We start from the raw sequence: 22,288 nt of genomic DNA, 5'->3' as shown, positions 1-22,288 counted from the left end.
TCGAGTACCACCAGAAACAACGGCCAACTCTCCCGAGGGTCCGAAAGCCACTTCCACAGGGTCATCGCTTCCGACCGCTTCAGCGCTTAGTACCCTGTACACAACCATCACTGCAGTGCAGACGGTTACTTCTTTGGTCACCCAATCATGTACAGCCTCAGCCGCCCGGGAGGCATAGCTTAGATATATAGCTTCATGAAATCTTGTAAATTATTCGAACCTAACTTGGCAAGTCCAGACATCATGGAGTCGAACAGTGATGCCGTCCTCTCAATGATGCTCAGTAATGAGATTGAGTTTCACAATACCACCAAATATCTCTTGAGCCAGTCCAATGTCTGCTGTGCGGCATGGAAGGTGGCTTCTGAGATCACCTCCTCCGACCTCCTCGACACTCAAGTAAGACTAGCAGAATCGGAGGAAAAATTGCGATTGGCGAAGGCTGAGCTCCAGCAACTCAAGGCCAAGATCGGTCATCTGGTAAGTCAGGCTACGTTACTATCTGAGAATACGCAGCTCACGCTCCAAGCCGGCATCGAATTCATTCACCACAGTTGCCCGCTCGAATTTAGAGCTACATGAAATGAGAGACGGTCACGGGGATTGTATGGAAGCAGCAGACATGGGTGGATCAAAGTAGGGTAGATTGTTTAGAACCAGGAACGATATACCGTTTTCTAGATTTAGAAAGGTCTTATTTCCAGAAACCGCAACCCAGAAAGTGATAGCAGCAATCCTGCATAGCGACAATGTCCGTCAGAACTGCTGCCGCACAGAGCCACATATATAGCTCTCCCCAAGTCTCTGACAGCAGTTCATCAGCACCTTTCCACTCGCATACTACACGGTTGTCAAGAAGACATTGCTGCAATTATCAACATTCAATTCATAGTAACATGAGCCCGAAGACTCAATCATCTAGTCGAGTTGCTAAGGCGACGAGGACGAGCGCGCAAAGAGAACACAAACAAGAGAAGGCAAAGCTCCGTAGGCGGCGACTGACGATAATCAGAAAACTGGACGAATTCCATGAACTCTGTGGAGCTGAAATGTACATGGTCATGTATATGAACTCCCGGTGGGTTGAGTATTCCTCTTCCGATAATCCAAGCTGGCCACCACAGCGCAGTCAAATTGTAGGTCATGATGCATTTGAAGGTGGCACCAGCTAATTGCGCCGGCCGTAGGGCAAGCAATATCCGACCCCACTGATTTACGGGCCAGAAAATATGCCGAGCAGAAGTGGGCCACAGCCGACACCAGGTGTTTCAGGACGGGTGAATCTAGAAGAGAGCGATACGTATAGTTGAAGATGTAGCATGAACTCATAATCTTATTATTATTCTTCTGTCGTACTTTACGAGTTGCCAACGGTACAGTAATGAAAAGTATACTGCGCAAAGTTTACGTGCGTCATCATGGTCACCCCTCGCAACGCTCAGTGGCCCCACTTCAATTAGGATGCACCTCAAAACATCAGCACAAGTGGAAGTTAATGCTCCATTGTTCATCACGACATCAATTTGTGCATCATGACTGGACACGAAGATGTAAACGAGCTGGAAAGGCAACTCCAAGTTGCCCTGAAATGCGTCGAAGAGGCCGAAAGAGAACGATAGGAGGAACGATAACGCGTCGAGAGAGTAGCAACGCGCCGAAGACGCAGAGAAAGGGCGAGAGGAGGAGCGACGACGCGCCGAGAAAGAACGACAACGAGCCGATATTTCCGAGGGACAGACACGACGAACAACACTAGACGAATACATCGCTGCTTGCCATGCCTCCGTATTCTCTAGATTCGCCATCGAACCAGACCCGCAGCTGACATCGAAGGGTCCAATAACCAATCCTCGTGACAAATGGTGTCCGAAGAACCTGAAGCCATGGTCCGACTTCCTCGAGCAGCAAAGAACTGCCTTAGGCACCCTCTATGATACCTTCCCCACCGGGAGTCGCGTTTTTGAGAACCGAAACTTCCTAGTCGGCCTCAGCAACAGAATCTCGCAGCGGCTGATCGCGGACGAGAAGACCCTCGAATATTTTCTACATGATACCGTGGAGGATCCGGTCAGGGCCATTCTAGAACAGCTGAAAAGAGTGGAAGCTGTCGCCAGCGCCTATCAGCTTGGAGATGGTATCATCTTCGAGAACCATCCTCGCGCTATCAGTGATGTTGCTGAGGAGGTTGTGTCCAGGGATACTCCAGCGTCACCGCCTCGGACGCCAAACCACCGACAATATCTACACCAGCTACGGCCAAACCAGATCTGTGTTTACCGCGGCAACAGTTCCGTATCGGCACCACATGCTATGCTCTATGTTTACGAGTACAAGCCGCCCCATAAGCTGACCGCTGCACATTTGCGTGTAGGGCTTCGGGCGATGAACATATACAAGGAAGTGGTAAACCGGAAGCTTATACCGACCTCTGCAGACCCCGATGCCCGCTTTCAGTACCATGTAGAGAAACTGGTAGCATCCGCCATCACGCAAACATATCAATACATAATGGAAAGTGGTCTGGAGTACGGCCAGCTTACCACGGGCGAGACGATTGTGTTTCTCAAAGTCGATTGGGCCGAACCCCAAACCCTGTACTACCATCTGGCGGAACCTGGCCCAGGGGTATTGACTCACCTACTCAATGCAAACGTCTGCTCGGCTGTCGGCCAATGCTTATTTACACTAATGGCGCTCGGGGCGCATGGGGAACGTCAGCAGCATGGGCAGGACGAGCGACAGAGAGCCATGGATGGCCTCGAGGCGTGGGCTGAAGGTTTCGAAACCACACTACGGTCTGTTCCAGAAAGTGAACGATCGGCACCGTCGGAAAACACATCTTGCTATGTTCTGACCTACGAAAAGGTCGATCGCTCACCGCGTCGCTCACCGTATGTCCTACGCCAACAGAGACGCCGTCGATGGAATGACGGGGTGCGTAGGGGACAGCCAAGGAAGGACGTACCGGATCCATCCGACGATGATGAAATAGCACCAATACCACCCGATACTCCCACCCCGTGGGACAAGACGGGGTTCGGCGCAGTCAATGCCTGGCGCATCGGACTCATCCAGATAGAAGCGGCGTGCAGGAGCAGCCATACTGTTCACAAAGATGCCTTTTGGGAGCTAGTCCTAGGGAGGCTCCTGGATTCGACATACCCGAACGTGTCGCTTCACGGCAAGGGTGACGCAGGTAACCGTGGGCATCATCCCGCCAGTCATGACGAGTGGATTCGCCTCCTCTGGGAACAGCTCGAGCAGTCTCTTGACGATGGGATCATACCCCTAGACGATGGTGGTGCGCGCAGTGTACTCTTCAAAGTGACACTCCTTGCCTACGGCTACACCTTTGTCAGCAGGGGCACCGTGCAGGCTTTTGTCGAGGACCTCGGGCACGAGGCCGCCGTCTATCGGCGACTCAGGCCGCTCCAAGGTGCGTACGTGCCCGTGTTTCTGGGCGCCATTGACATCCGTCCAATGAACAAGGTCTGTTACTATAACCATCGAGTCTCTGTTGTGCATATAACGCTTCTCTCTTGGGGGTGGAATCAGTATTCCGCAGGTGGTGAATGAAGACGAAAGACAGAAATTCCTTCCACCTACTATTCGAGCCCTACAGGCATTACACCAGGAGGGTGTGATTCACCGGGACGTGCGATCGGCGAACGTGTTGTTCAATCCCGGGACGATGGGGTCATGTTGATCGACTTTGAGCGGGCTTCATTGCTTACACTCCGACGTCCGTTGGCGGAGTTGGTGTCGAACAAGCGGAAACACAGGACAAATCTTAAGGCCCTTAGGAAGGCCACTCACAATCCAGGAAGTACGAGAGGGAGTGGGTAGTACATTTGCGGAGGACATTTCGAGAATGAGGATTATGCTCTTAGATCATGAATAGCACAAATCATGGATAGAGTTCTTGAAATGCTCATTTCCCGCAAAACAGCCAGCCACAGCAAATAATTAAACTCTTGCGCTGACTGACGATGTATCTACATTATCAAGAAATACAGCTCTATCTCCCTGCTTGATCTGCACGAGACCTTTGGCAACAAGTTGATAGCCACTCAAGTCCTCAGAAGCGCTCCTGGTTGAGCCTTTGGCCCCCCATCTGAACTGGCCGAGCTTTCCGAAATCTTGCTCATATACAAAGCAGGAAAAAGACACAACTGAACCGTGGGAGCTTGCCCTGTCCGATTACCCTCCTCGTAGGTTGTGACGTCAGTTGGGGTCATCGTACACGAGTCAAATTGGCTCCCGTGCTGAGGGAAAGCCCAAAAGCAGCCCTTATTGGTAAGGTACAGCTTTGCCGCCAGTTCGATCGTGCGGTGCATGGCATCTTCGAAACGAGCTGCTGGTATCCAATCAGACACTTCACTGACATCGGATTGCTTCGACTCCGATCCCAGCAGTGGGGCCAGTGCGTGGCACATGTAACCCGATAACGTCTTGGAGCGACTAGCGACGAAATCTTTGAACGAGGGCTCCGATACCCAGGACCTGTAGGCAAGGGTGTCAAGCTGGCGAACATCAAGCCCATCTATGTTGGCCAATCAGCATGAGCAGCCCGTCCTGGGTGGCATAACTTACATCTTGCCAGTAACTGCTTCTTGTAGGAGTCATGCATTGGCGACTCTGCGGTTGCTATCTCTTCGAAGGGATGCTGCCACACAAGAGCCCAAAGTGATGTGGCCACAAGGGACCTGCGGACGTCAACCATCTTCATGCCGGACTTCTTACAAGATGCGATGAAGGATTTGAAATCCAAATCCTGCCCGAAAACCTTGCTGGCCCACTGTGAAAGCACCAAACTTGCACTGTGATCTTTTGACGGATCCAGTATGCGTTCATCCCCCTCAAGCGACGCGCACGCGTCAGCAACAGAATCCTTGATCAGTTCGAGCTCAGCCCTAGGGTCGACGTCAATGGGACCAAGACGGCCGACTTCGCTGCAACTAGCATGCTCTCTAGCTGGCTGGGCAGCGAGTAGTTGCTTCCTCAGTACGAGATTCTCACGCTGAAGGCTAAGCAGCAAGGCCGGTTTGTCTGGAAAGCCTTCTATCGCTCTAACGCAATGACGAAGCTCATCCCTCTCTTGGCACGCGTCATTCAGGCGGCCGACCAGCGTGAGGACCTCGTTCTGCATCAGCTTGATCTGGCGCTTTCCAGCAAGAGAATCTTCTTCCATGACATCATGATGTATGGAAACCGTCTCTAAGCCTTGAGACATGAAAGCTCCTGTGTACGTCGCAGGCAGCGGATCAACTCGGTAAGGACGTGGACCTCAAAGGAATTTGTGCTAATAAAATCAAGATGATTAATTAGAATGATTAATGAATGGGAAAGGTGAACTGTTGGTCGAAGCAAAGTCCAGCCTCGAGGGTGGTGGTCAGGATTTATTGTTTTTCCTGATTTGTCCTCGCCTGAAAAGCAAGGCCTCCAAAGTTGGCAGACGCGACTAGGCCCATCATCTCGTCATCGGCCGGTGTTGAATAAGAACTTCGAACTACGAGACTAGGTCGAGCCCTCACGTCGCCGACGTCGATAATGAGGAAACTTATTCTCAGAAGAAGAGGTCCGAAGGGATTTTTTAAATAGAAGAGCATGCACAATGCGAAGCTGTCTCCCCTTCATGCTGTTTGGGGACCCAGGTCGAACCGCTTCATTCGTTCCATGAAGTTCGCAACAGCCTGATCCGATGCATCACTGTTTTGAAAGCGGTACATACCCACAATGTCGTGGGTTGCACAAGCCAGTAGGTAAACCGCAATGCTGGCTTCTCAATGCAGGTCGTGGTAGGCCGCGAGATTGTTCACCAGAACCGTAGATCCTATACCCGACCGGAGATCTGGTGTGACGCCCAGGACGTGGAATATCACTCGCGGGCACAACTGTCTCAATCTTGGACAGCTTGCAAATGTCGGATTGGTGTTTTGGGTAGATTCTCCTACAAGTCGGCTTGCTACTGTCCTGCACATTAGCATGCTGACATGCCTTGTAGCCAAAACTTCGCATCCGTAAGACGAGGCTTCCTAATTCTGCTATCTGGTGAAAATAACCTTGAACGCTTCAGACGATATAGCTAGATCTGCATTCAATCCCTCGGATAGCCAGCAGATTGATTTGAAAATTTTCGCATACAGGGTACTCCGAGAATTAAATTGATCGTAAGAAAGCCCATGCTGATGGATATGCGACAATCCTCCGAAATGCGACGGGCGTCGCAATCCCTGCGAGCTTTTGATAGACAAGATGACAAGGCTAAGTCCTCTATTTCACCGTTATTTGCGAACGTCAGGATCATTAGCAACGCTTTATCCGGCAGTTTATGAAGCATTTTGGGTGGTCTGATTATACATAAAGCAAGAAGATGCGTAGGTTCTTGTGTTGCGTGGCACAACCACAGAAGTAGAGAGTTCCAGCGATCCGCGGCATGGTAGTACTAGGAGCCCTGTAGTATCAGCCCTGGCGCAAATTCTTTGGCGTGCCAGCGCAATAGTAAATACCAGAAGGGTGAGCTACAGGTACTTCTGGGATGTGGGGTACATTCCTAATCGTTTTTTAGCGGCGCACTGGCCCAGGGTTTGTCGGAGGTTGGCTCGGTCTCCCTTCTATATGGCCAGAGCGACAGAGTTGAAAGTTATTGGCGGTGCCAACTACTACCGTTTCGACGTCCGAGATTGTGTGACTATGGGCCAGTTGATCCGGCTTAAGGCAAGTGTTGAGAGAAGAAACAAGAGGCGAACCCTTTCTGTATCTTACCCAGCGAGAGGAGCCCCAGGATGTGTCCTGAACAACATTGTGCTCGAAAATTGGACACCCCCTGCAGCTAGGTCGTTCGCGGACGGCAATGGCAGCCACAAATGGTACTGCAGAGAACGCAATAGTAGGGCCACGCGCGTCGGAACGGACAACGTGGGTAGCGTTGTAGAAAATCCCAAATGCTCGTACAGGAATGGGAGTAATGCACAATGTTTTCTGGTGGGAAACGGCTGGTTTTATGCTCTATGTAGTTGTACCCATTTCTCTGTCCGGCGCTACGTGTAAGTCATGGATGCAGGTGGCAGAGTGCTACTTCAAGCTCCTGCCTCTGAACGCATTTACAGCCACTGTCTCCATCCGTAATTACTACAGTCGAAGTAAAATGTGTTTTGTCCTCTGTTACTATAGTTCCGACATAGACTTCCTGGTTAACATGGTTTTCTCATTCACTGAGTTTGTAATCTTCATCGACTGGGGCCTCGGCAACACTTTAGATGGTCTAGGCACGCACCTTATACATCGAACTCCGGTAAAAAAGGGTTTGGCGGCACAAGCTACAGCGTAGTGTCGCGCTCAACTTGAGAATCATGTCGGGAAAACAGTTTCGAAGGACAAGCTATAGCACTGCAACCTTGCCCCTTCGTGGGAGGAGCCGTTTCCAGTAGGCCCAGACATGGCATCGGCGGCAGCCGGCACATGTTCCCTGTAGCTGCGGGTTGGCTTAACCGTGAATCAGTTCCACTCATTTGTGTTTGGTACTGCGAGAGTAGCCGCCCAATTGCTTGTTGAATTCTATAGAGTTCCTTTTTCGTCTTCTCAATCGTCGCAGTCCGGTGACCTTCGCATTTCCACCGCTCGATATTACAGACCATCTTTTCGACTCGAAGGCGTTTCTTGGCTACCAGTGCGCACACATTGCATGCGTCACGTTAGGGTTTCGTTTTCCAGATAAGTTTCAAGCCGCACGTTTCTCCGATGCGGTGTTCCTTCGTACATTGTGTAGAGAAACGACCCCATTTCCAGTGGCCACAGGCCCAAAGAGTTTGGTAAAAAAAGCACATCAGATCTAAAAGCATGAAGAGGAAAGTGCACGAGGAGACAACGGGGGAGAATAGGTCAAAAGCAAACGCGCGAGGTTTGCGCTTTTATTTACGCTGAGGTTCCCTGCGAACCAAGCTGCCGGGACCTACAATGCTATCAAAATGTGGCCGGTAAAGAACCAATCAGCTCATGAGGGACACTATCAGTATCGTTCATCGCCCCTTTCGAGTTGCGGTCCCTTTATAATGTGAGTACATCAGTTACTTATGGAATAGAATAACACCGTGAAGCCATTGGGAATAGCCCGAGATAACCACGGGGCCTTCAATCGCCGGTCACACGGGCTGGGCCGAGCCTGGGGAGCATGAGATGGCGGAGGTTTAAACCGGGCCACTCCACCATGCAGAGACCGGCCGCGCCGCCACTCAGTGCGCCATGTGTACGCAACGGAGCTAGGTTAGGAACAATTGAAACGGAAACGTCAGGACGAGTGTGCGGCAGGTTCAAAGAGCCGCATCTAATATTTCACACTGAACTCGTTTCAATGCAGGGTCTGAGCGCCTCTGCTATTGGTTGTGAATGAATGGACTTCTGACGTGAAGCGCCCTAGAACAGTAGGGCTGCGGGCGCTTGGGCCAACTGCCCCCCGCGTAGTGCAGGCGCGAAGCGACAATCCAGTTCGAATTTATGCGCAAATAAAAGAACCTTCACTCAACATAGCCAGCCGCCAACTCGCAGTATATCCATATGAATACACCGTTATATTTAGGCTCGCGCAAGCGCAGACATGCTCCTACTCCTGAATCGCTACCGAACGGCGTCGACCGACGCCCTCGAAAGAAGCCGAAGCACCTCCATCTAAGCCGACCGCCACCTCGGTTCTAGGACAACCTCAGCAAAACCCCCCTAATCCGTGGCGCGCTAGGCGAACTCGATCGGAGAATCGCAGTCGAACACCCGGGAACACCTGCGGACGATCGTCCCAATACAAGGACTGCTGCCGCAAACCGGTCGTTTCAGTCCGCTTCAGCATACCTCGAGGCGTCGACGCCCGCGCATCTGCGCCGAATCAAACGCTTTTCAAGGGAGGGAGGCCCGGATTTGTCAGATCTCAGAGGGGTATGTCATTACTTCACCGATTCAAATGCCGTGTCTAACACAGCATAGTTCCGCAACATGACCAAATCCAGCCTTGGGCGACGGAAGCGCGGTTCGCAATCCCCAACGAAGCGTAGCTCCAACACGACGAGCACCAAGAGTACCGGACCCTATGACCGTGCTTTCCAACAACATCTCATCGACCACGGTGTTTTTCCCTACAGATATGAGTACCCAGATGGCGGCACCCCTCCACCTCCCGACAATCTCGAAGAGATTAGAGCGGTTCTTGCCCAACCTCGACCATCCTTGTCTCCCTCACGCTTCAAGAACGACGACTTCAAGAAATTCGAGAAAGAGGACGCGCACGCAACAACGGAGTGGCAGATCGTCGCCAATGTGGTCCCTATAATTGAAGGTAACATCGGAGACCGCAAATGTGTTTCTGGACAAATACCTTTCAACAACCTCGATCAGTTGACAGATGGCTCACTCGTGCCAGGAAATCCAGATCGTTACTATGGCGCTCGCCCAGAGCAGCTCGACCGTAGAATACGTGCCGATCTCGATGGGTTTATTGTCCCTTCGACTCAGCATGATTGGAAGATCATGCCGAACAATATTCTTGCAGTGAAGGGTCCTGATGGCTCAGCGGCTGTTGCAGCACGGCAGGCGAATTACGATGGTGCTCTTGGTGCGAGAGGAATACAGGGCGTTCTTTCATACGGAGGCTCCGAGTCGCAAAACGACGGAAACTCTCGTGTGATCACATCAACATATCACTCTGGCACACTCAAGATGTTCACCAGCCATGTCAAACATCCGACGCACCCTGGTGGTCGCCCCGAGTATGTGATGACCCATTTAGACTCGTGGGCTTTGACTGGGAATATGGGAAGCTGTCGACAGGGGCTCACAGCTTACCGCAATGGCCTGGATTGGGCGAAACACCAGAGGGACAAGGCTATAAAGCTGGCGAATAGTCGGCTGCACACAAGCTCTGTCTCAACCCAAGTTACAGGGCCTCTAACTACGGACCAAGACCTAGTGGAAAACAATGAAACTACTAGTGAAAACATTAGACAATTCAGCCCGCCAGAGGCACTTTCAACCTCGCAGGATTCCGAATCATCTGCGGACGAGTTAGCGATGGATACTCCGACCACTAAACGTAAACCGACAAGAGGAAGGCGTGTTGCAAGGCCAGCTCCCTAGTTAGGTTATGATGAAAGATTTCGCGAGCCACAGCTGATAAAGGCCACAAACTCTGTCGATAAGAAAACCACGTTGGCCAGGCCACTGAAGTAGCACGGAGAAACGAGTACAACTACATAGAACAGAAAACCGTTTGCCATTATAGATATTGTGCAAAATTCCCCTCCCAGTGTCAACGCTTGAACTTCCCTAAGGATGATATCCGTGCAATTGTCCGTCCAGACACGTGCGGCTCGAGCGACATTCCGCTCGTCCGTGGCGCAGTGCGAACTGAATCGGAGAAACGCAGTCAAGCATGCGAAAACCGCGGTCGGTCATCCTATTAACAGTAGTATCGCCTTCAGTCAGACCTGTATATCTGCCTTGAATATGGGAGATGTCAACGCTAGCGACGACGATTTATTAGCATAATTAATTGGTAATTTCATGGTGTGAGCTGCGAGGGTGCAAGGTAGCGGTGATGGGCCATCCTGTTCCGAACTTTGGGCTTCACCGGTCGCATCTTGTCCCCAGTCCAATCACTAAATCACTCGCCCAGTATCGTTTACATCACCACACCCTCTTGCAAATACACAAGTGAACATATGTGTCAACTCAAACTGTGGCCTATACCATCATTTTACCAGGTGGTCCATGCTGGGCCCATCAATGCAACAATACACACCGTGCCGGAGCCTGATCGGCTCTAATTACTGTTTGCATGAGGCCATAATTCATGCACCCATGTTCACGTGAAGTTAACCAGAGGTTGTACTTATTCATCATCACCGTGGCATTGTTCGCGATCAAGGGAAGTTGCACGCGACACAAGCCCAGTTTGATCTCTAACGGCGCACGACGGATATTTGAAAGCTGTCTGTCGTTTGCTATCCTTAAACACCCATTGTGTCGCATGTAGTATCGCATTACATACATTTGCTTAATAATACTCACCGAACTCCCTACACTATGTGCACCAACTACTACAGCAACAAGATTTATTCCTGCGGCAAGACTGAGGAGCAATTTGTCAAGTTCGAAGCCTGCCCTGACAACGGCAAACCGGGTCACAAAGCCACCAGGGGCATAATGGGTTCTAGTCGGGTCAAAGAAACTTGCGGGGCATATAATTGCCCAAATCACTAGTGGTACATACGGTAAGTCTACAACCTCCATGTCAAAAGGATATCAAAAGGGCATGTTAACAATCCGCGGGATTTAACAAATTTTACGCAGAGGGACGATTGGAAGCATTATAACTATGCCCACGGCTTGGATAGAGATTATACGTGGTATATATGACGGGAAATGCAGATTGTCTCAAGTGTCCTAAGCCCTCGAAGTAAAATCTAGACACGTTTTTGTTGTGGTTGGCTGGCACGTTCAAAACCTGACTGCCCTCAATCTTTTCCTCTTTCCCTCTTTCAAAAGCATGCCAAAGTCATCAACACTGTAATATTACCCAAGAGAATGCAAGCATTATCATACCGCGGTACAACTTCGGACTTCTATCGCCATACCCAGAATGTAATACTTAAAAAACCCATGAAGGTTTGGGAGGGAAATCCGGATCGCGCGAACTTGGAGAAAACGAACGCAGAAGCTATCCAAACCGAACGCCAAATCCTACAGATGCTAGGCAAACACCCCAGAATCGTTCCGTAGGTACGATACTATACTCTCAATGACCAGTGGACTAAAAAATATTGAGCAGATATATAGGATTCAATTCTGATGGAATATATCTTTTGGAGGCAAGACTTGGGAATCTGCAGACATATATCGACACTCACAACGCAGAATTGAGTCGTTCGCAACGTTCTGAAATCTGCGAGCAAGTAACCGACGCGATTGCACATACGCACAAGAAAGGCGTGATACATTCAGATCTTCGGCCAGAGAACATTCTAGTTGACCAAGTCGATGCCTCTTCTGTAAGCGTTTGGTTGTGCGATTTTGGTGGATCGATGTGTGAGGGGCTTGGTTTGGATGGCGGTCACTTGCCGGACACGCCCTTTTTTGACCCCCGAATGAAATGGGAATCAACACCAGCAACCGACATCTTCAGCTTAGGGTCGATCTTCTACACCATCCAAACAGGATTCTGGCCGTTCCGAGATCGTCCACCTTTATGGAATTCTGTGAAGGAAAAACAGGCTTATGAGCATCAAGTGGATGCATGGTTTAAGAATGGACATTTTCCTTCAGTGTCACATCTCACCGGCGGGAATGTCATCAAAGGATGCTGGGATCATGAATATAAGACCGCTGAGGAGGTGCTGAAGGCTGTTCGCATGGAGATGGTCGCGGCGGGCCGATAGGAAATACGCCACGCATCTACCATTCTTCCGTTTCACGGTCGACGACATTAGTCCAGTGAGCCACCCATGACCCAAGGATCACGGTGCTTTCTGGGACGTCGACCATCATTAGCTATCAACTACTACTTCTTGGAATGCCATACTCTTTCTATTAAAGCACCATATCCAGTCTTTATTATTCCTTCTCAACGCCGACCAACCCCATGGTACAGGCGCTTCAAACGATTGAGGCCAAAATGGGATGGGGGTTGTCGCTTCCTGACTAAATCAAGTTGGAGTTTGCCAGGGTCCTCTGTAGTATCGAGCCAAGTTTCCAAGACGTGCTATGGTCGGACATATTGCACTCACGAGTTTCACGTGTCAAGCAATAATGCACCAACTTCAGACGGATGCACGCAGCGTTGAGATGATAAGCGACCTAAGACTCATATACACTCCATTAATTCCTAACAAATTGGCCTATCTTGTGGAGGGGTCAAATCATGAAGCGAGTTTGATATCATATGACTCTACATGCCAGACCTAGTGGGCAAGTGGTGCGCCAAAAAGAATAGGCCGGATTCTATCCCTGCGAGCGCATTCGGTGGGTAATAAATTTCAACCCCGCTCTGCTAGCGGATCACCTACAGCCGATCGCCCATAAAATGCACTGTCTGTATGTCACATGCAACAGGTGCAACCCTCCTGAGGACTCCAGGTGCAAGTCCGATGAAGGGAATCAACGGTGCCACGCATCCTCCTACTATGCCCCAGGCATCATGGGGTTGGGGTAGAGTGCGCGATACTACACAGTAATTTGGCTAATCGTTCCGTGCACACCCTTTAGTTTATAATTAGGACGTACTTTCACTATCTGCGGGGTGCCCACCCTCTGAATACCACGTCGACGTATAAGACAGCATGTAGAGTTATTATTACGTTGCAGCATCACAAATAAGGAAGCCGTCATGTGTACTTTATAACTCTTGTGCACCGCTGTGGTGATTACAAAACTGATTGGTCTAACTGGCATTTCACTTGTGTTCCATTATTTAGCGAGAGGTCCTGATTTTTAGGGAGCCGTGCCACTATCGGCTCCAATCCAGGGTCCGTCTCCCCCTAGCCGCTATTGTTGGTGTGGACAATGCCCATTAACGCCTGGTAGTGCGGGGCTGTGTGCTATTAATATTTTCCTGCACGGGGTACCAAAGATCATATACGCACCATCGCAAGGCAAGCAGAAGTCGGCTCCCGGCTTATATTTAATTGCGCATCAACAAATCCTACTCCAACGCTGTCGCCGCACTTGTCTTACCTAGTCGTTCTTTCAGCACGATCAGAGCGATGCCGACTATGGATTCCCAACCGTTAATTCCTGGCCTTCATCTAGATCCAACGATGGAGGACATGATTCTCAGTAGGCAAATGTATGGAGCAACTCTCATTTGCATTTATCCGTAGCTAACATACACAGCTACAACGGTCTCCCCTCTGATGGAGATCAACCCGATATTGAGGAACATATGAATGGTCTCGCTGAACTCTTCGTCAAATACCAGGCTGACAAAGTCTTCGGCATACATCTGGCTCATGGCCACTTTGCCATCAAAGATCACACTGTCCTGGTCGGAAACAAGCCTCCCGGAGGTGGACGATGGACTGTACCCACCGCGATCGACTCGGATCCGACCAACATACACGGGCATGTGTTTATTCTGACCGACACTGGTTTTCACCCATACGAGTATCAAGCCGGTTGCCTACCTGATTTGGCAAGTGTCGACCTCAAGTTCCTCCCTGCATTGGCCAATTTTATTGATAGGAACGGGCTACGCAATGTCGTCGCGCTTGAGGTCCTCGATGCCCCACACACGGATATGATGGAGATTGTCTTTCTTAATGCAACACTGATGATAAACCCATCTCGTCTGCAAAACGTTACCACGGTCCGGCAAACTGGCTGGGCATTCACAGCCGAGAATGGCAACGCACGTGTTCGTCAAGATGGGAAGGAACATCATGCTGCTGGTCCCAAAGGTGGTCATGTTTATGTTACCACGCCACGGGATTACTTGGAGGCTTTGGATTTGTTAAATAATGAACATGATTGTTAGCTAGTTACACCATATGTACACCATACTTCGTCGCAATATTCCTCCCTATGTCCAAGGTGATCCAGAGTGAGATAAATGGTGGATAAGGGCGTGACGGAATTACCATATTGCAAGACGATAATTGGCTAAGTGCGACTTGCACGCCATCTTTGGTGATTTGAGTACAGACCCCTCGTATTTTGGATGGTTCTGGTTCGCTGGGGCTCTCGCCACGGCATGTGGCTAGATTATTGGCTTCTTCGTCGGAAATGGTAAACGTAATAAACGATCCATACCTACCATCACCATTAAGAGCTGCCTCGAGATTGATTATGCTCAAGATTTCAAGGCCGTGGCGCTCGGCAGCCCATTTAGCCTGCGCTTCATTGAGAATGTAAGAGTCACGTTCAACTTCAGATACTTGAACGTGGCCCTCTGAAGCGACACGCACGGCAGCCTGCTCGGAATGCGGGATAGTGTGTGTTTGAACCGAAGAAAAGCTGCCGAGGTTATCGTGTTGGTCTAGTTTCTCATTATATCAGTCTCAGGGCTGGAATATAGGCAGGGGTATGACATACCTACGATCTGTCGCCTCCGTTTCCTCGGCGGCTCAGAGTTGGGCCGTTCCACCAAGACATTTTTCGCGACAATGATATGTGGCTTGCAGCTGTCACTTGTGACCACCCTGGCGTCTGATAGGCTTGTTGATGGCTCAATACCAATAACGACTTCATCGTGCGGCGCCTTGACTTTCTGTCGCAGAAGCGGCAATTCAAGTCCACCAAGGAACTGTTTGTATTTCAAAGTCTCCAACTTATAGGTCAAGGGCGAGCCTCGAGCTTGGAGTTTAGCTATTTCGCCTTATACATTGTTAGTAGACTTTGATTGCATACATAGAGACAATAGCCACTTACCGAAAAGGTCTTCAGCGTCCGCCGCTAGGGTAAGGTTGTCTCTAATGTGGTTACGTAGTGTCTGACCGTCAAACTCCTAGACGAGCTCCTTTCCACTATCGATTGCTTTAATGAACCCCTGAACGTTTTGGAGAATCGTCTCAACGAACCCGAGAACAAAGACTCCACAGTCAAAAAGATTTTTCTGTTGGGGAACTTGGACTTCTTTCTTCTGCACCTTCCATCTGTCTCCACGAGCTTCGAGGTACTTTGTCCAGTTTTTAAAAGAGCTGATGTGCATCGATGCACCTAAAGAATCGAGAAAGCAGACAACCCGCTCATGGTGGTCGGTAGCGGGGAAGTACCGCTTGTACATGACAAGGAGATACCAGTGATAATTTTCATTGATGGGCATCAGAACGAACTCCGATTCCAAGGGACACTTTCCATTCTCGAACCGCCACTTCATATTTGGATCAAACCGCTCAAGGAAATGACTGCTGAGGAAATAGACATCATGATTTCCGGTGATGAGGTGCATATATCCGTTGACTATGGTGTCGTTGAGCCATCCCTTTTCGTCGAGCCGATGTATAGAAGATGGTACGTCCCTTAGCCAGGCGGACTTCGATGTTGATGGGGCCACAAGAAGCGACGAAGACGGGTAAGAGTCGATGCTGAGTGTCTCGGTCTGGGAATGTAACAATGAAGCGGATGGCAAAGGCGGCGCTGCTGAGTGCGGGTATGGGATTGCGGCTTGATTGATAGTGTGCACGTTGCCATCCTGACTCGAACAGTCCTCAGGCTCTTCAAGAAGACTACTGGTGGCCTTTTCTGGTAATGGCAGGGGTAGTAGCGTTGATCCTTGTACTGGCCGGGCTGTCGACGGCGACACTGATCCTAGAGCGACATCCGGGGGGTAGTATGATTGTTGTTGCGAGGATGTCGGCAGCGGCGTAGATGGTGACAGTAGGGACGATATCGTGATCGTGGGGTTTTTGGCATTGGAGGGGTCACTCCTTTCATCCCAGTCTATGGACACGTCGCTGTAGTCGTCCTTCTGGGAAGCTGGGGCTGGCTTTAATGGCCCACGTTGCGAAGACGTCGAGCTCAGTTCTGGAGAGGGGGACAGCGGCGAACTGCAGATGGTGGTGGTGGTGTCGGCTTCAGAGGAAGTTCTGGTAATTGACAGTAACGATGGCGATGATTGCGAAACGGTCACATCTGAGGGTAAAGATGAAGGCGACGTTGGCGAAAGATGCGACGATATCGATGGCGCAAGTGAATGAATTACATTATATGCAGTTGACAGAGCCGGGGATGGCACAGTTGGTCCGTTTGCCGTAGAGTTGGTATCGCCCCTTCCATCATCTCCCATAGCCATGCCGCCATTGTCAATAGCGGGGGATACTGGCAATGATTGTGACAATGGTGTCTCTGGTAGGCATGATGAGGATCGCGGTGGGGTCGTTGTTCTTTGTTCTTGGGTGATGGTCGTTGAGGAATTAGAGTTATCGTGCTGGGTTGGCGTCGGCGAGATCGGTTCGTTGGACTTGATGGGAGTGTGCGTTGTCGGCAGCGACGTCGGTGAAAGTGTTGGCCCATCGTAGTAATCTGGAGTAGCTTGCGATGACTTCGCAAACCTAGTTCGAACAATAAGCCCGTAGAAGTCCTTACCACAGTCATGTGGTAAAGAGGAAGGGTCTTCGACTGGCCCTCTGTGTTGAATGGCAGATCTCAAGACCCAATCCGTAATCGGATTGACGCAATTCTCCACTTCTTTCGACCATTTGTGTTCGCGTGACTTGCGGTAGATCGATGCGTTAAATAACACCACTGCCTCCTGCCAATCGTGAGCAATTGCGATTTGCCTGAGTCGGTCCCAGTATGATCTGTTTTGGGCAGAAAATCCATAATGCTGGACGATGTCTGAGCCCCAACGTCGGGTGACGGTAACAACACTCGCAAGGCGTTTGTGGTGTTCCTGGGCATTGAACTCCTTCCCGCATTTGTAACCCTCTATGTCGAATACAAGCACATAACAGGTATGCACCAAGTAACGCTTGTTTTTTTCTTCTACCAAAGTAGAATATGTTTGCCCATAGTGTTGCTTCTTTTTCTTTGAGCTGAGCTTCTGTCCCGTTGCGTAGCAATTCCGAACTTTCTCAGCATCTTCGGTTGGAAGGATAGAGAGGATCGTGTCCAGGTCAGTCTCTAGCTTTGCAGTCATTTTGGATGATGGGGAGTTAGTTTGACAAGTTGATTCGAATAAAGTGGAGATAGGTAAGAAGTATGGATATCAGACGGGGAAGTCGCTCGGTATTAAAAGGGACACATCCACCTTTCCTAGAAACCACAAATTGCCGAGGTCCTTGCTTGCGTAGTGTTGCAAAAGTACTTGGTGGGTGAATAAACGGCAATTTGGATCTAATATACGCCAAAATTGGCCCAACAAGTACTTTCAAAGGGAACATTAATAATGTACCTCTAGCTGCAGGATTCCGCGGGGTAACGAAGGGCACAATGTACCCATCTTGCCGTTTCGGTAATCTGTTAGCCAGGTTCACCGGTCAGCGGACGCAAGCCACACCGGTAATTTGTCGACCTCGCAAGCGAAAAGCTGGATGTCACCCTTAGGGTTGTCAACCCCGATGGCGTGCGGGCAGATCGTCTTGTAGTTCTCAACGATAGTAAAGTCTACCTCATCCATATATGTACTGAGATGTAATAGGCCTCTTTAACTTGAAAGCTGATTTTACTTACTGATACAGAGTGGTTCAAGGAATAATTGGAAGAGGCACCTTCGCAATCTAAAGTCGTTGCCATACCAATAGACAGAGTGAAAACTCGTAAAATGAGATGAGGTCCAAGGTAACCTTTGTAAGCCATTGGGCCACCGGGATATGTTCCCGCACTATTGCTGACCTTGACCTTGATTCAGGTTGGGAAGAGATTCGCTGAGGTGCGACCCCCATTGCCATGGCTTGCATGATGACGCTCTAATGTCGAAGTTGTCACCTCTGGCTACTAATACGATCGTGGGACTGTTCTTTAATTTACACGGGGTCGATCCGAGAACAGGGATCTAGACCGCACCCTTGGGGCTGCCGTTAAGGCGTGGTGATGTTGAACCGACTACCGGGGTAATTAATATATTACCACCAGCTATAAAGCCAAAATCATAGCTCTTGGTTGGCATGGGGCTGTATTAGTAACATACATAGCATGGCTCCACGGCATCCTGGAAGCTGCACGTCAGGGCAAGCTGGATGATAATCAGCACACTTCAATAATGCACCTACAAAATGGCCTGAGGGCGATGGTGTTGACGATTTTAAATATCCACAGCGAGGGCTGTTGTGAACATCGTTCTTGAAATATACTGGGCAGACTGTATTTCATTTGGGATGACCGTTTTCAAGGATCAATACATTGTTTACTTTGGTTGTTCACCGATTTCGTTGACTTGCAGATTGTTGACCTTGGATCCTGCATCAGGCCTCCGTATTCTTTGGTATTACCCTTATGGGTGGCCTGCCAACGACGTGATATCAATCCTTACATTCGTGCCAGCATGCAGCGGCTCGCTCAGCACCCCCTGATTGTAAGAGGCCAATGTGATGGATCGTCCTATCATTGGTCTTACTAGACCAGAGATGGTCATGGATGAGTGCATGCCGCCCTTATGCAAGCCATTGGTGGTTGCAGTTTGAGGGTGAGGACTACGCTATCTCGAATTGAACTAGATGAGACTCGAACGGTATAACTATCCCTTATTTCTGCTCCTAGGATGCCCCGAGTCATCTAGTTCATTCGTTTACTCAATTACACTGAATACTTTCCAAATCAGCATCGTTTCCAGAAGATCACGTAGCTACTGTCAGTACACAGTCAGCGTCTCTTCAGTATCGCTATCCACCGTCACAAATAAGTCACCAGTGAGTATATACTTACACCCACACAATTTCCTCCACTGTCAAGCATTACTAACCCAGGTTACTAGTCTATATCATTATCACCGCTCATCTATATGTCTGCCGTCGAAACTAGAATCACTATGTCAGACAACAACGGAAGCGACGGTCAGAAAGAGGAGCAGAAGAAAGAGGAACAGAAGATAGAGGAGCAGAAGGAGGCGCAGAAGGAGGAGAATCAGAGGAATCATGATGATACTATCCCGATAGACCTGGTTATGGGTGATGATGGTACAAGATGGAGTCTATGAACCGTCCTACGTGCAGTGGGGTACCACGAATGGGCCGACGTTTCTCCGCACGGCCAACTCGCCGTTGCCCGAACACCTCCATGACTCGACACAGCCTTAGGCTCACATGTTCCATTCATTTATTTATAGACCCCATAGCCGACAAAAGATCACCTTTCGATGAATCCCCTCATTCTTCTGTCACTCGAGAGAATCTTCTACCATGGAAGCAGCAATTCAAACAATTTCCATATCCCCCGAGCTCAGCGACCATGTATCTACACTTAGCTCTGTGGAAATCAACCACGAAATAGCACAACCTCGTCCCATAAAACAGAGTCAAGGCGCAAAGCCCAAGGACGTCAGAGTATCTGCAATTAAGTGGCCGCAGCCATTCAATTCTGTATTTGACCAAGCTTTCAAGGAAGTCATTCATGAAGCAGTAAGGCTCTGTCCCTAAACTAATTCTCTGGCTGACTAAAGCAGAGATCCACCGTCAAGGCTGCGCACCCTAACCTACAAGTCATGCGTCCCAATACTCTCTTGCTTGAGTCAGGAGGACTCACGCTGGATGAGAAACAGCTGTGCTTGATTTTACCTATAATCAAGTCGTCTGACCCCGCTGTAAAGGTTGCTTTCAATAAACGCAGCGAGCCTCTTCATTACATGGACTGGAAATCTCAGCTGTACATCATACAGCCAGGACATGCTTTGCATATAGTGGAGGGAAGGATCTTATTCATTACAATTCTATGTATAGAGAAGCCATCCTAGCTGTTAAAGAAGTCCCATGTGTCAATGAAAAGCTCTTCGTCGAGGTCTTGAGTCATCAACACGTCGAGGAAACTTGTGGTGTTGTCCCATCCTGTCGAGTGATCATTCGTGACCTGCGCCGTTCCTTCTTCGGCAACTCCCGTGCTATAAAGCCCTGTTGGCATGATACCTTCCTCATTACCACGGCAATCCACATCTGACTGGATGTCCTCCAAGTCCATTCGTCCAGCGTCCCATTGAACTGATGATGAGGTGCAAGCAGAGAATAGTACGTCCCCGGGAATGCGCTCTATGTTTTCTCTTTGCGGTATAAGTGGAGGCAAAAGGGGGCCTGTCGGGCGCGGGTAATGACGCGGAAGTAGGCGCTCGCGTCGTACTAGTCGCGTTCCCGTTCCTTTTGCGTTTTTTGGGGCTGGAGGTTGTGTTCGTGTGTGCATCTTCTTGCCTAACGATGAGCCAACATCTCTCTTCATCCTTCCAGACCAAAGGGGGGAAATGTTAGGCCTGCTGAGCTGCCCTAATGGGATCAAGTTGAGTGGACCGATGCCAGCGTTCGGATCGCAGGTTGAGAGACTCTCCAGACCCAATTCGCGACACAAGCCTTTGTAACTAGCAAGGAATGAGATTCTGTATTCTTTTGGGAGGGTCGCGACTTACTCTCTTCCCAGCAGGCAGTAGAGGCTCGTGGCGGGATTAAAAGGTACAAGTTCTCTGGGACGTGGATAGCATCGCTGAGTATGCCCTCGCAAACCGTTTTCGTGATCTCGTGGCCGTCGTCCTTGAAGTGGCCAGCTGCGCTCCATCGAAAGTTGACCACTACTTGAATTAGATCGGTATTGGTCTGAACAGGGCAACTCACCACTGTATGCACAATTCACAAGAAGTCCCCAAGGACCAATCCGCTTGGCTACAGCCTCTACCAAGCTGTTGATCCAATAAGCTGACTTCTCCGGGCGGTGTCCGACAGCTGACAGTAGGTTGTCGTTCCCCTGTTCGTGGTACTGCAGGACCCGGAGGCATCGAAGCAGATGTTCCCAGATCCAATCCTCAATCTTGGCCCAGTCTCGCTGCTTGTTCCTCATTTCAGCGATTGCAAAAATTGCCTCTTCCACGCTTCTGGCACCCCCTGCCAACCGGCTTGGGATAGCCAGCTCAGGGCCTGCGTAGTTTTTGCACTGGCTAAACTGGGACCGGCCGGTTTTGAACTTCTGGACCGCAAAGGACGCGGGACTCTCATCCCGGAGGTCATCCACGACCCCGTCATGACGGGACTGACTCTCTGCTTAGACTGCCCCGTGGTCCGCACGCTGTCTTGCGATTGAAGTACTGTCGGTAGCCCCTTGCTCGCTCGCTGCTGAATCTACATTTGCTGACTCGCCGTATTCCGCAGGTAAAGAGGACTTGCTTTCTTGACATGACACGTTGAGCTTCACGGTATGGTCTTCACGAACATAGCTGCCGAGGCTGTCAGCTTTACTTCCATTGCGTGGCCATGAAGACTTACCCGCCATCAAGCCATTTCCCAGGCTCACACTGGGCATTGTAAAATCTGCGGATAACTTCTGCGGCTTTCGGAGCCTTGCTGCAGCACGGATAACCCCATGATTTGCACAGCTTAATCTTCTCATCCGGTAGCTGTGGTAGCCTCAAAGGGCTAACATGGATCTTCACGGCTACCCAATGATGCCGTGTCGATAGAACAAAGTATACAAAAGCCTCCGGCGTCTCGAGCTCGACAGTACGCACTTGCTTGTCGGTGATCAAGATATGTGATACAGCCATGAAGCGTTTTGAGTGTGGAACAGTCGATTCTGTTCGTCGAATACCTCGAAGCAGAGAACGGATTGCAGAGTACTGTGAACTGAGATTCACTCAAGATTCACTTTCATACACGACAATCAGCTTCGCCACGCTAACGCAGCCCAT

General features: G+C 50.0%; 8 protein-coding genes across 8 annotated transcripts; 5 read left to right on the top strand and 3 right to left on the bottom strand.

Annotated features, from left to right (window-relative positions):
• Positions 1–1,418: 1,418 nt before the first annotated feature.
• Positions 1,419–3,576, top strand: PG986_004598 (uncharacterized protein; the record flags this gene model as incomplete). Its single annotated transcript, XM_066840820.1, has 2 exons — positions 1,419–1,441; positions 1,797–3,576. 2 exons carry the CDS (start codon positions 1,419–1,421, stop codon positions 3,574–3,576), a joined length of 1,803 nt encoding a protein of 600 aa, XP_066703447.1.
• Positions 3,577–4,070: 494 nt separating this feature from the next.
• On the bottom strand, positions 4,071–5,191 carry PG986_004597 (uncharacterized protein; the record flags this gene model as incomplete). Its single annotated transcript, XM_066840819.1, has 2 exons — positions 4,071–4,543; positions 4,594–5,191. 2 exons carry the CDS (start codon positions 5,189–5,191, stop codon positions 4,071–4,073), a joined length of 1,071 nt encoding a protein of 356 aa, XP_066703446.1.
• Positions 5,192–8,206: 3,015 nt separating this feature from the next.
• On the top strand, positions 8,207–10,119 carry PG986_004596 (uncharacterized protein; the record flags this gene model as incomplete). Its single annotated transcript, XM_066840818.1, has 3 exons — positions 8,207–8,245; positions 8,692–8,925; positions 8,974–10,119. 3 exons carry the CDS (start codon positions 8,207–8,209, stop codon positions 10,117–10,119), a joined length of 1,419 nt encoding a protein of 472 aa, XP_066703445.1.
• A 1,449-nt stretch (positions 10,120–11,568) lies between these two features.
• On the top strand, positions 11,569–12,262 carry PG986_004595 (uncharacterized protein; the record flags this gene model as incomplete). Its single annotated transcript, XM_066840817.1, has 3 exons — positions 11,569–11,759; positions 11,813–12,172; positions 12,199–12,262. 3 exons carry the CDS (start codon positions 11,569–11,571, stop codon positions 12,260–12,262), a joined length of 615 nt encoding a protein of 204 aa, XP_066703444.1.
• Positions 12,263–13,796: 1,534 nt separating this feature from the next.
• PG986_004594 (uncharacterized protein) lies at positions 13,797–14,512 on the top strand (the record flags this gene model as incomplete). The annotated part of the gene is made up of 2 exons (XM_066840816.1): positions 13,797–13,825; positions 13,873–14,512. The coding sequence occupies 2 exons, from the start codon at positions 13,797–13,799 to the stop codon at positions 14,510–14,512; spliced, it is 669 nt and encodes a 222-aa protein (XP_066703443.1).
• A 125-nt stretch (positions 14,513–14,637) lies between these two features.
• On the bottom strand, positions 14,638–17,614 carry PG986_004593 (uncharacterized protein; the record flags this gene model as incomplete). The annotated part of the gene is made up of 5 exons (XM_066840815.1): positions 14,638–14,659; positions 14,788–15,013; positions 15,070–15,342; positions 15,406–15,446; positions 15,555–17,614. The coding sequence occupies 5 exons, from the start codon at positions 17,612–17,614 to the stop codon at positions 14,638–14,640; spliced, it is 2,622 nt and encodes an 873-aa protein (XP_066703442.1).
• A 1,827-nt stretch (positions 17,615–19,441) lies between these two features.
• On the top strand, positions 19,442–19,709 carry PG986_004592 (uncharacterized protein; the record flags this gene model as incomplete). The annotated part of the gene is made up of 2 exons (XM_066840814.1): positions 19,442–19,573; positions 19,626–19,709. 2 exons carry the CDS (start codon positions 19,442–19,444, stop codon positions 19,707–19,709), a joined length of 216 nt encoding a protein of 71 aa, XP_066703441.1.
• A 649-nt stretch (positions 19,710–20,358) lies between these two features.
• On the bottom strand, positions 20,359–22,288 carry PG986_004591 (uncharacterized protein; the record flags this gene model as incomplete). Its single annotated transcript, XM_066840813.1, has 6 exons — positions 20,359–20,963; positions 21,020–21,178; positions 21,222–21,521; positions 21,690–21,817; positions 21,867–22,216; positions 22,280–22,288. The coding sequence occupies 6 exons, from the start codon at positions 22,286–22,288 to the stop codon at positions 20,359–20,361; spliced, it is 1,551 nt and encodes a 516-aa protein (XP_066703440.1).

Source organism: Apiospora aurea (assembly GCF_038362705.1).
Source record: "Apiospora aurea strain CBS 24483 chromosome Unknown utg000003l_segment0_segment0, whole genome shotgun sequence".
NCBI classification, from domain to species: domain Eukaryota; kingdom Fungi; phylum Ascomycota; class Sordariomycetes; order Amphisphaeriales; family Apiosporaceae; genus Apiospora; species Apiospora aurea.
This window is presented reverse-complemented; position numbering and strand designations above follow the sequence as displayed.